This window comes from Mobula hypostoma, chromosome 17, assembly GCF_963921235.1.
Source record: "Mobula hypostoma chromosome 17, sMobHyp1.1, whole genome shotgun sequence".
Classification (NCBI taxonomy): Eukaryota; Metazoa; Chordata; class Chondrichthyes; order Myliobatiformes; family Myliobatidae; genus Mobula; species Mobula hypostoma.
In genome coordinates, this window is record NC_086113.1 from 64011861 (window position 1) to 64029710 (window position 17850).

The 17850-nt window shown below is 40.8% G+C and overlaps 1 protein-coding gene across 7 annotated transcripts in view; it reads left to right on the top strand.

The window, feature by feature from the left end:
• The window catches only part of fars2 (phenylalanyl-tRNA synthetase 2, mitochondrial), a 434754-nt gene that overhangs the window by 125841 nt on the left and 291063 nt on the right, over window positions 1-17850 (top strand). For all 7 annotated transcript variants that reach the window (XM_063070032.1, XM_063070031.1, XM_063070030.1 and 4 more), the window contains one exon: window positions 3438-3597. In XM_063070032.1, coding sequence (XP_062926102.1) covers window positions 3438-3597 — 160 coding nt within the window. The remainder of the gene's footprint in view (window positions 1-3437; window positions 3598-17850) is intronic.

Sequence of the window (17850 nt, forward strand, 5' to 3'; positions counted from 1 at the left end):
TATCATAATTTTCCCTCTTGACACATATTATCAATGAAGACCATTACATAATGATCAGGAAGGAATGGGAATTTTCAGTGATTGACATGAAGATTGGCTATTGGTACAAACGAAGGAATGAATCTGGAGGTGTAGATTTTATTAACATTCTCATCACAGATATAGATCTGCAACTCAACCCTCCATTCAGGAGCTCAAAATTCTAGTTGAGGAGGCAGATCAGTAAAGGAGGTGTTGCGTTGCTGGAGGAGCCTTCTTCAGATCAGATGGTAAACTCAAGTCCTATCTGTGTCCTCTTCATTCTAGTGGATATTAATAGATATGAAAACTAGCACATGGCACTATTTTGAAAAAGAACAAGCCAAAATCCTATTTCCTTACACTGAGCAACAAAGTATAGAATAGAGATTTTACAGCTATGATGAAGAACAGTAAGAAAGGTTAATTTACCCAGTTGCTGATATTTGGATTTTGCTGTGCCTGCATGATTGTTGAGGTGATTATGCATAATGTAAAAGTGATTGTAGCTCAGAGTAATTTCTTGGTTTAAGTGGCTTTAGAGTTATTGATAAGAATACAATAATAACAGTTGCTTGCATTTTTTTGTAGTTTGGAGAATTAAGAAGGAGTTAATTGGAGGAAATGCAAACTGCTAAATTTGTTAACTATTCTACCAGGACAAAGAAATTAATAGAAACACTTTCAGAATGTTGTTGCATGGGAAGTAAGAAGACAAAACAATTTTTGCTGCATTCATATTAATTATATTAGAAGTAACTAAGTATTAATTCATCAGAGCATGGTATGTGCATGATCTAGTCACTTAATTGCATATCATACAAACTATGTAGAATTGTTTTTATTAAGGAGCAAGTGTTGGGAGATACAATTTTATTTGCAGTGAATTTAAAACATTATCATTGCAAAATTAAGTCTTATTTTATCAGGAAAGAAAACTTTGACAGTTCAATGATCTGGGGTTTGCTGGTTTTACTGCTAGCTTTGTGGGAGTTACCAATATTTGCTAGATAAGTGGTTTGGAATTCACTACTGCGAAGCCTCTTCCGGTGATGCCTACACTGAAGAAGTTTAAATCTTCTCTTCAACAGGAGTTCAGTGAAACCATCTCTCACTGCTCTGCATCTGTAATTTCTTCGGCTCTTCAACTTTTCGACCACATTTTGACTCAGACTCGCTATCACAGCCATATACCTTTTCTTGGAACGTGTCTCCACCGCCAACTTACTCCATTTGGCTTTAGGCCTCCTGTCCCATGATCCTGTCATATCCTTTTTGCCAATCAACTGTCCCGCTCTTGGCTCCATCTCTCCCCCTCCTGTTTTCTCCTATCATCTCGGATCTCCCCCCCCCCCACTTTCAAATCTCTTACTATCTCTTCCTTCAGTTAGTCCTGACGAAGGGTCTCGGCCCGAAAAGTCGACTGTACCTCCTCCTAGAGATGCTGCCTGGCCTGCTGCATTCACCAGCAACTTTTATGTGTGTTGCTTGGAATGTGAAGTACTAGTTTCTGGATGTGGTGTTTCTACATTTGATGTTAGATTTGGTAAGAGTCCAGCAGTGAAGCACAAACTGCCTTCATGTGCTCATTCATTTGAATAGAGATTTTACAGCTAGATGAAGAAAAGTGAGAAAGGTTGATTATTAATTAATTTACCTGTAGTAATGTTTTAATTATTTAAGTATTTTTAATAATTGTATGACATAGTTAATTGTCTATTTTTAATTGTTTTGCAAGCTTTTAAATGTCAGGGTCATTGGAGAGGCATGTTTAAAAAAAATACCAGTTTTGACAGACAACCACCAAGGGAGTGTCTTTGCCATCTGTCGAATGCTTCTTGAGCAGTTTCATGGTCTAGGCTTGTTCTGGACTACCCACGTGATCCCATTATGTCACACAAGGTACAAGCACCACATAGGCCCAAAAGATTATCTATTGTCCAGCAAGTTCTTATTCATGCGACAGTCCTGTATTTGAGTTTGGCATACCTATCTCAATGGCAACAAACACTCAGCGAACTATTGTTGCCTTTTATTTTAATGGGAAACTAAAACTTTAACATTTCTTGGTAATTTTTGGTCTAATTGTTTAGAAGTAATTTACTTTTTTTTTATATGGCTGCTACTCAAGCTGAACTGGGGTGAAACAGCCTTGGCATTCTGTTTCATCCCAGGCAGGGCTTTACACCTGAACTACCACTGTTCACAGTCACTATGAGCATTGAATTTTAAAATCAATTCCTTTTCTCTGATTACTTCTACACAAATTTATGCTGCTTCTCTATGGCTAGTATATTTATGGAAAATGAACTCAAAATTTTATTTTTATATTTAAAGCAGATAATTAGATGGGAGGCTACATGTCTATGATATGTTAATATGTTTGTGGTCAGCAATAAGTCAATGCTCGTACATTACCTGTTCCTGATGACCATTTGCACTCTGGAGATATTTTTACTTTACATTTATTGATTGAACATCTAGGAACTTTATATCTTATTTAGAGCAAGCAAATATTTGCAAATATAGAGCAGCTGTTTCTACCTCATATCTACTCACATTATCAGCAAGTTCCATAGAGACCCAATTAATTGAGTCCAAAATAGCCACTGTCATATTTGTCTCCCTGGTTAATTGTACTAGTCCTATGAGGGAAGCATCTGCAATTTCAGTTTCCCTGCCCACTCTTGATCTGATTTTGAAATATTGATTATAATTGGGTGATCTATCAGTACTTAAATCCCTATTTTCTGAAATCCTTTGCTAAAAACCTTCAACCTCACCGACTTCACTGCTCACTTTTAAATGTAAATAAAAAAGCTAGCACTTTAACAGAGAGTTCTTATTAGCAGGGGAACTGAGGGTTATGAGGAAAAGGCAGGTAGGTTGAGCTGAGTCCACAGCCGCAATAGCCATGATCTTATTGAATGGCGGAGCAGGCTCAATGGGCCAGGTGGCCAACTCCTGCTCCTAGTTCTGATGTTCTTATGTTTTTTCTATCACTGTCCTAGAACCAGATTATTTTTACTTTTTGATAATTGACCATTCACATTGCAAATCACTTTGAATCATATTTACTGTATGTTTATTTTGTATACAATTTATGCACCAGAATTATAATGTGCTATAAAGTAATACTGCTCACTGACCCAAAGTGAACATTTCCTTTTGCAAATGATTGGCCTCAAATTATAAAGGTAATGAAACAGATAACTGAATAACTGGTTTATGAATATTTATAATAAATACAAAGGAATAATAAGGTTGTTTCTATGGTAGTCATTCTCCTAAAATAATGAAGTGACATCATCTTCATTCATCACATCATTTGAGCTTCGATTTAGCATTGAAATAATTCCCCTTTGTGTGAGTATGTGTATTATTCTTTAACTAACCAAAGAGACTTTGCCTGCTTTCAGCTGTTCGCTAATGTGCAAAATGGTGAGGAGCTGAATATTTTTGAGAAGGGATCCCGCACAGCCTATAAGCAAGAGAGCCACACATTGGAAGCTGTTAAGCTACTTGAGTTTGATTTGAAACAGACACTGAACAAAGTCATGACACATCTCTTTGGAAAAGGTATGTAGAGTGTGATAAAATCTATGTAACGTATGTAATTTAACATTTGCTGTTGTTTTTCATTTCTTGCACTGCCATGTCACTCACTTCATCGGAGCTCTTGGCTCCAGAGGAGACCTACTTGTTTTGATTCAAAAACCACATTGTTTTCTTCAGTGTAGAAGACTTAAAACATGAATGTATTTTGGCATATTATCCAAGCTGAAGATATCATATTATACTTTAGCTCCTTACATTATGCTCATTTGCTTTTGACAGTACTAAAAGCATAGGTCTTTCTGCATAACTGAAGGAGTATAGCTTTTCAAATATTTCTTTTGTAGGCATTCTCTTCCTTGCCAAGGATGTTGGCCTCATCAAACCTTGGTCTACATGAGCATGATAGGCAGTGTTCAGCCATGCTGCTTGATTCTGTCTCAAGTTTTTTTTAAGGCACTCTTATGTCTGCTACATTGGTGAGACTGGAAGGCCACTGAAGATCAGAATAGCAGGAAGAAAATGTCTACAAGACGAAGATTAGGGAATCACTGGAGTTGGAGCATGTGGGGGACCTAAATGTTGGTTCTAAGATTGTAGAGATAGCTCCAGTCTGGGGCCATAAATTTCTAAAGAGGGTTCAGCCTAAAAAATTGACCAGACAGAACAAAGCCAATTCAAGCTAACCAATCAGGAATAGCCAATTCAGATCCAGCCAATCAGGAGCGAGCATTAAGCCCTACCCCATGCCCTGCTCACTCAAGAGGGTATATATGAGGTACTTCTAAGGCAACTTGTTATTTGTGGCGGTAATGCACCATTAAGCTGGATGCCAACCGCCGTAAAACAAAACACAGACAGACAACTTGTTATTTGACTAACTTGTGCCTGAGGAAGATGGTTGTTGTAATCAGTATCTGTGAGTATGTGACTGTTAAGGCCAAATTATTCTAAGAATAAAACTACTTCTCCCCCCCACCCATTTTGTGTAGGTAGCAACTATCATGGTGCTAGAAAATGTAAACATGAGAAATTCAGCAGATACTGGAAACCCAAAACTATAGATGCAAAATGCTGGTGGAACTCAGCAGGTTAGGCAGTATCTACAGAAATGAAAGCAATCAACATTTCAGGCCGAAGCCCTTCTTTAGGACTGGAAGGGAAGGGGAAGACACCAAAATAAAAAGGTGAAGGGAAAGGGAAGGAGGATAGGTGAAGCCAGGTGGGTAGGAAAGGTAAAAAGGCCTGGAGAGGAAGGAATCTAATAGACAGGAGGGGAGTGCTAGAAAGCATTTTTATTTCGCTATTATTAGTAGTGCACAATACAATTTTTAGCTAGAAAAATGAAATTATGTGAAGATATCTTACACTAAAGGTGGCTGTGGCCTATTGCTGTTATTGTAAATGTTATTTTATGGTACATAAAGCTAGAGCTGGAAGATTGCCTTCTAAGACATATTTCTGGTGTGTGGAGTATAATTGAGGAAAGAAGAGTGCACTGAAAGGTGCATGATGCAGTTTTATTGAACTCCCAGTATATTTATCAGTTATGCAGCACTACCTGTACATTGTTATTAAGCTTTACTGCTTTGTATCACAGTGATTGCATTTATGACTCTCAACCATCTGGCATTTGTTGGGAATGGGGCGGGGTGGGGCAGTTGCTTGAGAATAGTTTAAGAAGAACTTTATAGTACTGGTACATGCACTGATAGAACCCACATAAACCTTTCAATGAACTGCTGAATTATATATCTTCTCCTTACCATTTTACAATGCATTCTTATGTTTTGTTAAATAATATTAATGCAAAATACAGCAAGAAGTAAATCAAATGAATGACATGAAGTTCTGATTCTTTAAAGATGTTGATGCTCATCAGCCTACAACTTCATTTGCTTCGGTATAAATGAAAATAAAAAATATCTCTGCACTTATTTTGCAGAAAACTTGAAATAAAATTCACTTTTAATATTTTCATAACACCAAACAACCTTATTTAGACTATTAAATTGCTTAATAGCATTAGAAATATTTGCAGGAGATTACAGATGCATAAATGTGGGATAAATGAAAGTTCATTCTTTTATTATTCAGCAATTTATAATAGTTTCAGTGGTTAAGTAGTCATTGAGGTGGATACTGCTAAGTTAAAGAGATTCCTGCATTTACAAGTAAGAATTTCATAATTTGTGTCCTGGATCAAAACTATTCCTTTTATTCTTACATATGTATAAAACCTCTCTTTAGGCATTGGCTCACCTAGCAATTGTATACACAAAAACAGGGATTAATTTTTTAGCCTGGGGAAAAACAAACATGCAGGACAACAAATCATTTTTCAGGTCCTTAACTCCTTTATCTGTTCAATGCAGAAAGAGGGTATTACATTAAAAATGACAAAATGAATTTACAAAAACACAGTTCCTGCTGTTACAATATCAGCTTAATTTTGGTCCACACCCATGTTACATATGCAGTATGAAAATAAATAAATAAAACAATATATACGAAGCCAAGTGGCAACTGTTGGCATACATGTTCTTAACTTCCAAACACACGTAGGCTAGACCCTGAAACGGCTTCTCCTTGCTCACGCTACTAGGCCAATAAGGAACTTCTGTGTGAAAGCTCCAGCCACTATCCAAACTTTCCTTGAAGTCCATCTTGAACAAATTGGCTCATACTCTCAGGAATACCGGTCTTTTCTCCTTGGAGCTATTCTTCTGCACAAAGCATTTCTTGCAATGGGGACTCTCCTTCCAATGGCATTCTGTGACATCTTCCCTTCTGTTCTGCTCTGCAGCCCCCACCAAAAGACTCCAAACTGTCTGTCACAAAACTCTCTCTGCCCTGTTCTCTCCAGAACTTCCTCCAGATCCCACCATCTTTTGGCTGACAAAATGTTCCTAAGTTGAACAGCTGGGCTTCTCATCTTTAGCTGAAACTTAAACATTCTACCGGCAGGACACATTGCTTTTTGCAGAAAACTGCTGAAATGAAATACCTACAGCATAGCAGTAGAAATCTTAACCAGGACATTACGCACAGAAGCAGGTGAATATAGTATAGTCTACGTTCTCCAGGATGATATTCTCTGCATTTTGTCATTTCTTTCAAGCCAGGAAGATAAACTCTCAGCATTTAAAATTTCATGCCAAAAAAAATTACCAGCAACAGACTACCATCGAGCAAAACAATACCGAATACCAAACAAAAGCATCCAGTTGAATTCTATACCATTGCAAACCAGTACTCCAAAGAGAGCTTCAGCCCTAGTCATGATAGTGGTGGCATCTGCCTGACAATATGGAAAATTGTGCAGATGTTGTCCAGGTGCAAAGCAAAAGGACAAATCAGACTTTGCAAAGTACTGTAGAGGTGACTGACCCCACCCCTCACCCTAGTGACAGCTATTTGGGGTTGCAGAAATCTGCACTTAGAGAATTCACAGTTCACTACCCAAAAATTAGAGATACAGAATAAAATTCACTTGTGTAAAAAAACATTTATTTTTCAAATTTTTTTCTTGATGCGTGACTAGATGATGTGTTTTCGTGTCATGAAAACTCATGATTCAGCTCTTTTCATACAAATTCAATCCTTTGTAACAAAGGGGTTACCTGTAGTATCATTTGGGATATTTAATCTCAAAAAGACAGATGAAAAGAATTTTCTTCATCAAGAGGGTGATGAAAGTTTGAAATGCTCTATACTCCTGTGGGCGTAGATGATATTCGTGACAGATTAAGAAATGTTTGAATATTAAAGGAATCAAAGGTGATGAGGTTGAAGTTAGAGATCGACTATGATTTAGTAATTCATGGTGGAAGTGCAGGGCCTCCTCTCACGTATCCCTCTTATATTTGTATGTGCATTTTCTTAGTGATACTGATTTTCAACATCCATGAGGTCTGCATAAGCTTTGATTTGAATAAGGATATGAGATAAAAACTAACGGAGATGTGAAAAGATCTTTAGCGATACTGTGTTATTTTATTAGTTGTGACACCGGATGACTATGCAAATCAGATATCAATAGATGTATTATGAATGGATTGCACTACTTTTTGATAGAAAGTAAATTGAAAAGAAAGTGAACAATTTTCTATTCTGAAAATCTGAAATAATACTATAATCTCTATTTATATTACATCTCTAAAAGCAAATGTATTCCTCAGAACTTAACAGGAACTCTATCAGACAAAAATTGGATGGCATCAAATATAAAAATCACTAGGGTAGATGAGCAAACTCCTATTTAATGAGATAAATTAAGGTAGCTGTTAACAAGGAAGAACAAGGTGAAATTCCAGGGTATGGGTGTTTGAGAGCCGAAGATTGAAATGCCAGCAGTGAAGCAGAAAATGCACAGATCATTATGACACAGATTTAGAACAGTGTAAAAGTATTGGAGTTACAAAAGTAAGAATGTGGGTGGAATCTAATTTTCATAGCTTTTATGCCCTGTATATGTTTGCCTATGACAACACTTATCGTGAACTTTAACTTTATTTGAAAACAAAGATGCAAATTTTGAAGGAAAGCAATTGTTTGATAGATGTCATCAAAGATCAGTAATCCTGATATCACCTTTGACTAGAAATTGGACCAAATATAAATGTGATTGTGGCTGCATGTTCAACTGGAATATTGCCTTTGCTTTATCTATAGCTCTCCTCATGTCATTAGGGGCACCTACAGTATATTGCAATGTGCTGGAAGGTTGAATTAGTATCATTATTGTAGAACATAGAGGAGTAGAAAAGAGCCATGTCATTATAATAGGGCAAAAAAATCTTCTGCCTTTCAGGTGGAACATTTCTTTTGCAACTTGTAAGTATAAAATGTCATGGGTTTATTGTACACCATCCGGATTGTGTGGTGTTTCTTAATTGATTTGACTAGGGAGCTATGCTGGCTGGAGAATGTATTTTAAATATTGTATTGGCATACTCATTGCTTACCAGATTGGAAAGTCAGGAACTCCCCATGATTGATCATAAGCACACTTGTCTGTTAGGCTGTTTTTTTCCTCTATTTTTTACTTAGCTCTCCTAGTATAGATGTTAACTCTGGATTGTTATCTTAAGCTTTGATGATTCATGGAGGAACAATGTAGAAGGAATTGTTATGAACGTCTGGCTGAAGATTTGCTGCAGGGGGCAGTGTTTTAGATTTGTGGATCACTGTGATATCTATTTGGGACGTTGTGACCTGTTCAAAAGAGACAGATTGTACCTGAACTCAAGGGGAACCAATGTCCTAGCGAGCAGATTTACTTGAGCTGTTGGAAAGGGTTTCATCTAGGTTGGCAGGGGAATGGAAATCGGACTGATAGGTCAGAGGATGGAGCAGTTGGTGAAAAGGTAGATGTAATGTGTAAAGAGACTGTGAGGAAGGATGACCAGTGGATAGGGCATAAATGTAGTCAGTTGGCTGAATTGAAATGTGCCTAAAGAAAAAAAAAAGGTGATGAACTTTGAGCATGGATTAGTGCATGGAACTATGATCTTGTGATCAATATTCAAGATTTGGCTCTCACAGGGGCAGGAATAGTTGCTGGATGTTCCAGGGTTTAGATGTTTCAAAAGGGACAGGGATGAGGTCAAAGGGAGAGGGAGTATCACATCTGCAGAAGGGGAGGACGTCATGGAGGAAATGTTTACTGACTCAGTGTGGGTGGAAGTCGGAAACAGGAATTGAGGGGGCAAGGATTCAGATTTCTGGATCATTGGGACCTCTTTTGGGGTAGGAGTGACCTGTACAAAAAGGACGGGTTACACTTGAATCCCAGGTGGACTAAAATCCTGGTGGGGAGGTTTTCTAAGGCTACTGGGGAGAGTTTAAGCGAGGATTGCTGGGGGGGGGGGTGGGAACCAAACTGAAGAGACAGAGGAAGGGGCGGTTGGCTCACAAATAGAGAAAGCTTGGAAACAGTGTGAGAGGGAGGATAGGTAGATGATAGAGAAGGGACACGCTCAGACCGATGGTTTAAGATGTGTCTAATTTAATGCAAGGAGTATTATGAACAAAGTGGAAGAGCTTAGAGCGTGGATCAGTACTTGGATCTATGATGTTGTGGCCATTACAGAGACTTGGATGGCTCAGGGGCAGGAATGGTTACTTTGAGTGCCAGGCTTTAGGTGTTTCAGAAAGGACAGGGAGAGAGGCATAAGAGGTGGGGGGGGGCACTGCTGATCAGAGATACTGTCACGGCTGCAGAAAAGGTGTCGCCATGGAGGGATTGTCTACGGAGTCTCTGTGCATGGAGGTTAGGAACAGGAAGGGGTCAATAACACAACTGGATGTTTTATATAAACCACCCAATAGTAACAGGGACATCGAGGAGCAGATATGGAGACAGATTCTGGAAAGGTGTAACAATAACAAGATTGTTGTGGTGAGAGATTTTAATTTCCCAATTATCAATTGGCATGTTCCTGGAGCAAGAGGTTTAGCTGGGGTGGAGCTTGTTAGGTGTGTTCAGGAAGGTTTCTTGACACAATATGTAGATAAGCCTACAAGAGGAGATACTGTACTTGACCTGGTATTGGGAAATGAACCTGGTCAGTTGTCAGATTTCTCAGTGGGAGAGCATTTTGGAGATAGTGATCAGGGTACAGTGCGCATGCGCCGGTCATGCATGCAGCCTTTCCGATCAGTATTCTTACTTTTTTTCTTCTTACTTTTTAACTTATGTTTTTTTTTGTATTTTTTTTTCATGGTAACACATCGAAGCTGCACCTTCTCTAACATGCTGGTAGAGAGAGTTTTATTTGGGTTTTTAGCACTGGAAATAGTTACATTCCGACACCTCTGATTAGCGGGTCAGAAGCATGGTCGCATTGTTTATTCCAGGGACCAGCTGCTTGTGCTTATGCCAGCCGGTTTAGCGAGCAGAGCGGCGGACACCCCTGCTGAAATCTGGAGGAAAACACACAGAGGATGCAGAGGGGGATCACAAAGTCGAGGAAAGAGGACCGGGTCAAGACAACAGAGGTTATGGAGAAAAGGAGTTCGGTGGGTAATAAAATGGACGAGTTCACGGCGCTAGCCAGGCGTCAGAGAACATTTCGGGAGTGCAGTGTTATGTGTTTCACTGGAACGGGGCTGCATGAGGACATACCCGATCAAAACTTTTCCATGGTTGGCTTCCAGACCGTTCAGGCTGACTGGAAATGCACTGAGAGCAGTAAGCGTGAAGGAGTTGGGTGCTTACTGTTCTGGTTAACAACAGATGGTGCATTCCGGGTCATATTACGATCAAGGAACGTGTTTGTAGACTGGATATTGAACTTTTTACTGTTGGACTTCAGCCATATTCCACTGAGATACAACACTGGGCGGCACGGGAGGTCGTTCCTGCCTGTGGCCATCGAACTTGCAGCTCCTCCCATGGAAGGTCAGACACCCTGAGCCAATATATTGGTCCTGGACTTATTTTCCATCTGGCATAGTTTGCATTTTGTTGTTTGATTGTTTGTGGTTTTTGTATTGCTATATTTATGCTCTATTCTTGGTTGGTGCGGCTGTAACGAAACCCAATTTCCCTCGGGATCAATAAAGTATATCTATCTATCTATCCATCTGTCTATAGAATGCTATCTCCTTTACCATAGCAGTGGACAGGGATAGGAACAGACAAGTTAGCAAAGCGTTTAATTGGAGTAAAGGGAAATATGAAGCTATCAGGCAGGAACTTGGAAGCATAAATTAGGAGCAGATGTTCTCAGGGAAATGTGGCAAATGTTCAGGAGATATTTGTGTGGAGTTCTGCATAGGTACGTTCCAATGAGACAGGGAAAGGATGGTAAGGTACAAGAACTGTGGTGTACAAACGCTGTTGTAAATCTAGTCAAGAAGAAAAGAAGAGTTTATGAAAGGTTCAAAAAACTAGGTAATGATAGAAATTTAGAAAATTAGAAGGCCAGCAGGAAGGAACTTAAGATAGAAATTAGGAGAGCCAGAGAGGGGCCATGAGAGCCCAGCAGCGTCTGTACTTTCTGCGAAGGCTGAGAAAAGTCCATCTCCCACCCCGCCATCCTCACCACATTCTACAGAGGTTGTATTGAGAGCATCCTGAGCAGCTGCATCACTGCCTGGTTCGGAAATTGCACCATCTCGGATTGCAAGTCCCTGCAGCAGATATTGAGGTCAGCTGAAAAGATCATCGGGGTCTCTCTCCCCACCATTACAGCCATTTACACCATACACTGCATCCGTAAAGCAAACAGCATAATGAATCTCGGCCTGAAACGTCGACTGCGCCTCTTCCTATGGATGCTGCTTGGCCTGCTGCGTTCACCAGCAACTTTGATGTATGTTGCTTGAATTTCCAGCATCTGCAGAATTCCTGTTGTTAGCATAATGAAGGACCCCACGCACCCCTCATATAAACTCTTCTCCCTCCTGCCATCTAGCAAAATACACCGAAGCATTGGGGCTCTCAGGACCAGACTATGTAACAGTTTCTTCCCCCGAGCCATCAGAGTCCTCAATACCCAGAGCCTGGACTGACACCAACCTTCTGCCCTCTACTGTGCCTACTGTCTTGTTTATTATGTATTGTAATGCCTGCACTGTTTTGTGCACTTTTGCAGTGTTGGGTAGTTCTGTAGTCTAGTGTAGTTTTTGTGTTGTTTTACGTAGTTCAGTGTAGTTTTTGTGTTGTTTCATGTAGCACCATGGTCCTGAAAAACGTCTCGTTTTTACTGTGTACTGTACCAGCAGTTATGGTCGAAATGACAATAAAAAGTGACTTGACTTGACTTGACTTGACTTGACTTGAGAAGGCCTTGGCAGACAGGATTAAGGAAAACCCCAAGGCATTCTCCAAATATGTGAAGAGCAAGAGAATAAGACGTGAGAGAATAGGACCAATCAAGTGTGACAGTGGAAAAGTGTGTATGGAACCAGAGGAGATAGCAGAGGTACTTAATGAGTACTTTGCTTCAGTATTCACTACAGAAAAGAATCTTGGCAATTGTAAGGATGACTTACAGCGGACTGAAAAGCTTGAGCATGTAGCTACTAAGATAGGGGATTGCTGGAGCTTTTGGAAAGCATCAAGTTGGATAAGTCACCAGGACCAGACAAGATGTACCCCAGGCTACTGTGGGAGGCAAGGGAAGAGATTGCTGAGCCTCTGGCGATGGTCTTTGCATTATCAATGGGGACGGAAGAGGCTCTGGAGGATTGGATGGTTGCGGATGTTGTTCCCTTATTGAAGAAAGGGAGCAGAGATAGCCCAGGAAATTATAGACCAGTGAGTCTTACTTCAGTGGTTGGTGAGTTGATGGAGAAGATCCTGAGAGGCAGGATTTGTGAACATTTGAAGAGGCATAATATGATAAGGAATAGTCAGCATGGCTTTGTGAAAGACAGGTTGTGCCTTACGATCCTGATTGAATTTTTTGAGGATGTAACTAAACACATGAAGGTAGAGCAGTAGATGTGGTGTACATGGATTTCAGCAAGGCATTTGACAAGGTACCCATGCAAGGCTTATTGAGAAAGTAAGGAAGCATGGGATCCAAGGGGACTTTGCTTTGTGGATCCAGAACTGGCTTGCCCACAGAAGGCAAAAAGTGGTTGTAGACAAGTCATATTCTTCATGGAGGTCAATGACCAGTGGTGTGGCTCAGGAATATGTTCTGGGACTCCTGCTGTTCGTGATTTTTATAAATGACCTGGATGAGGAAGTGGAGGGATGGGTTAGTAAATTTGCCGATGACACAAAGGTCGGGGGTGTTGTGGATAGTGTGGAGGGCTGTCGGGTTACAGTGGGACATTGATAGGATGCAAAACTGGGATGAGAAGTGGCAGATGGAGTTCAACCCAGATATGTGTGAGGTGGTTCAGTTTGGTAGGTCAAATATAATGGCAGAATATAGCATTAATGGTAAGACTCTTGACAGCGTGGAGGATCAGAGGGATCTTGGGGTCCGAGTCCATAGGATACTCAAAGCTGTTGCGCAGGTTGACTCTGTGGTTAAGAAAACATGTGGTGCATTGGCCTTCATCAATTGTGGGACAGAGGTTAAGAGCCGGGAGGTAATGTTGCAGCTTTATAGGACCCTGGTCAGACCCCTCTTGGAGTACCGTGCTCAGCTCTGGTCACCTCACTACAGGAAGTATGTGGAAACCATAGAAAGGATGTTGCCTGGATTGTTGCCTGATAAGAAGAGGTTGAGTGAACTCAGCCTTTTCTCCTTGGAGCGATGGAGGATGAGAGGTGACTTGATAGAGGTGTACAAGATGATGAGAGGCATTGATCATGTGGATAGTCAGAGGATTTTTCCCAGGGCTGAAATGGCTTGCACGAGAGGGCACAGTTTTAATGTGCTTGGAAGTAGGTGCAGAGGAGATGTCAGGGGTAAGTTTTTTACACAGAGACTGGCGAGTACGTGGAATGGGCTCCTGGCGACGGTGGTGGAGGTGGATACAATAGGGTCTTTTAAGAGCCTGCTGGACAGGTATATGGAACTCAGAAAAATAGAGGGCTATGGGTAATCCTACGTAATTTGTAACATAAGAACATTTTCCGCACAGTTTTGTGGGCTGAAATGCCTGCATTGTGCTGTAGGTTTTCTTTATCAGCAGGGACACTGAGGAACAGATCAGGGAGCAAATTTTGGAAAGGTGGAAAAAGATGGGTAATTTCATCTTCCCTAATATTGATTGGCACCCCCTTAATGAAAAAGTTTTAACTGGTTGAATATGTTAGGTGTGTCCAAGAAGGATTCCTGACACCACACGTAACAGGCCGACCAGAGGAGAGGCTATACTGGATCTAGTCCGAGGGAAAGAACCTTGTTAGGTGACATAGTTATCGGTGGATGAGCTTTTTGGATTAGGGACCACAACTCCCTGACTATCAGCATAGCCTTGGAGAAGAATTAGAGCAGAGTGTATGGAAAAAATTTTAACTGGGGTGAAAAAATTTTAAATTCTGATCACAGGAGGCAGAAGAATACCCGTAGGACTGCTTTGAGTCTGAACAAGTCCATGTTATCAGAGAACCTGAATGTCAGGGACTGTTGTCATGGACTTTATGATGACACATGTGGACGAAGTGTGTCCCCACAATATCATTCAGTTTCTTCTCCAACCAGAAGCTCTAGATGACCAAGGGATTCAGAATCTGCTGAGGGTTAGATTGTTTAGAACTGGTGATCCAGGAAAGTTCAAGAGGTTCAGGTATGACCACCGGAAAGTCTTCTCACATACAAAATGGCAATTCTGGATGAAACTTGAATCACAGAAGGATGCTCAACAACGGTAGCAAGGCTTGAATGTCATCATCTCCCATAATGTAAGAATGAACAACATAAATGGCAATGAGGTTTCTCTCCCAGATGAGATCAACATTTTTATGCTGACTTAGACCGACAGAACATTGAAGCACTTTCACAAACCTCCACAGCCCCTTATTGACCCTATGATCTCAGTCTCTGAGGGCAATATGAAAGAATCCTTCAGAAGGGTGAATCCACGGAAGCCATCTGGCTGATGGTTGAAGGACTGTACTGATCAATGGCTGGACTGTTGACTGACATTTTCAACCTCTCACCACAGCGGTCTGAGATATCCACTTGCTTTAAGCAGGCCTCAATCATATTGGTACTCAAGATGAACATGGTAACCTGCCTTAATTACTATCGTCCAGTAGCACTGACATCTAACGTGATGAAATACTTTGAAAGGTTGATCATGAAGAATGTTACCTCTTGTTTGAGGTGTGACCTGGAGCCACTACAATCTGCTTTTTGTCACAGCAGATGCAATTTCATTGGTTTTCACTCGGCTCTCGAATATCTGAACAATCAAGATGCTCATCATGCTCAACGTTTACATTATCATCCCCTCAAAAGTTATCACTAAGCTCCAGGACCTGCACTGTGGTATGTCTCCCTGTGGAAATGGATCCACAATTTCTTGCAACACACATAAAAGTTGCTGGTGAACGCAGCAGGCCAGGCAGCATCTCTAGGAAGAGGTGCAGGATTTAATCCCTTACTCACTCTTCCTTCAGTTAGTCCTGACGAAGGGTCTCGGCCTGAAACGTCGACTGCACCTCTTCCTAGAGATGCTGCCTGGCCTGCTGCGTTCACCAGCAACTTTTATGTGTGTTGCTTGAATTTCCAGCATCTGCAGAATTCTTGTTGTCCACAATTTCTTCATTGGCAGACCTCAGTCAGCACGGGTTGGCAACAACATCTCTTCCATGCTCACCATCAGTACTGCTGCACCACAGGGCTGTGTACTTACTTCCTATTCTACTCACTTTATACCTGTGATTGTGTGGCTGAGAACAGTTACAATGCCGTATTTAAGTTTGCTGCCAACACTACTCATTGACTGATTCAAAGGTGGTGATGAATCGGCATATACAGTGGGAGGAAGATTGAAAAGCTGATTGAATGGTGCCACAACAACAACCTCAGCAAAACCAAAGAGCTGATTATTGACTACAGATAAAAGAGGCTGGAGGTCCATGAGCCAATCCTCATTAGGGGACTGGAGGGTCAATAGCTTTAAATTCCTTGTCATTAACATATCAGAGGATCTGTCCTGGGATAAACACTTAAGTGTCATCACAAATAAGGCACCACCACTTTCTCAGAGGTTTCCAGAGATTCAGCATGTCACCAAAAACTTTTGACAAACACCCGTTGATGGGTAGTGGAGAGCACTCCTAATTGGATGCATCACGGCCTGGTACAGAAACACTAATGTCCAAGAATGAAAAAGGCTCAAAAATGGTGGATACAGCCCAGTCCTACATTCCGCAGAGCGCTGCTACAGGTAAGCAGCATCTATCATCAAAGACCCCCATCTTGCATCATCCAAGCCATGCCCTCTTCTTACTACTACCATCAGGCAAGGAAAATGGAAGCCTTGGTTCCCTCACCACCAGTTTTGGCCATAGTTATTATCCTACAACTGTCAGGCTCCTGAACTGACATACGTAACTTCCTCAATCTCAACTACTCTGAACTGATTCTACAACCTACAGATGCACTTTCAAGGACTGTTTACAATTCATGTCTCAGTGTTATATTTTTATTTGCCCAGTTTGTTGTCTTTTGTATATTGGTTGTTTGATTGGAGGATTATGGGTGGTGAGGGTCCTTAAAAATTTAAATAAAGTTATTACTTCAGAGGATCTATCCTGGGCCCACGTGCAATTACAAAGAAAGCATGACAGTGCCTCTACTCCCTTAGGAGTTTGTGAAGATTTGGCATGACATCCAAAACTGACAAACTTTTTTGATGTGTAGTGGAGAGTATATTAACTGATTGCGTCACAGCCTGGTACGGCAACATTAATGCCCTTGAATGAAAAGTCCTATAGAAAGTAGTGGATAGGGCCCGGTCTATCACGGATAAAGCTGTCTCCACCCTTGAGCACAACTATACGAAACACCATCGCAGGGAAGCAGCATCCATCATCAGGGATCCCACCACCCAGGACATGCTCGCTTCTTGCTGCTGCAATCAGGAAGAAGGTAGAGGAGCCTTAAAACTCTCATCACCAGGTTCAAGAACAGTTATTAACCCTCAACTATCAGGCTTTTGAACCAATGGGGATAACTTCTCTCAACTTCACTTGCCACATCACTTTCAGGGACTCTCCATCTCATGATCTCAGCATTTATTGCAAATTTATTTATTAATATTATTTCTTTTTGGTTTGTACGGTATGTTGTCTTTCATTAAATCTGATATGGTTATTATTCTTTGGATTTATTGATCATGCCTGCAAGACAGTGAATCTCAGGGTTGTATATGGTGTCATAAATGTACTTTAATAAGTACATAAATGTACTGTGGAGAGCATTCTGACAGGCTGTATCACTGTATGGTATGTGGGGGAGGGGGCTACTGCACAGGACCAAAGGAAACTGCAGAGAGTTGTAAATCTAGTCAGCTCCAGCTTGGGTACTAACCTACAAAGTACCCAGGACATCTTCAGGAAGCAGTGTCTCAGAAAGGCAGCGTCCATTATTAAGGACCTCCAGCACCCAGGGCACGCCCTTTTCTCACTGTTACCATCAGGTAGGAGATACAGATGCCTGAAGGCACAATCTCAGTGATTCAGGAACATCTTCTTCCCCTCTGCCACCCGATTCCAAAATGGATACTACCCTTGGATAGTACCTCACTTTTTAAAATATACAGTATTTCTGCTTTTTGCACATTTAAAATCTATTCAGTATACGTATACTGTAATTGATTTATTATTTTTATTTTATTTATTATTATTTTTTC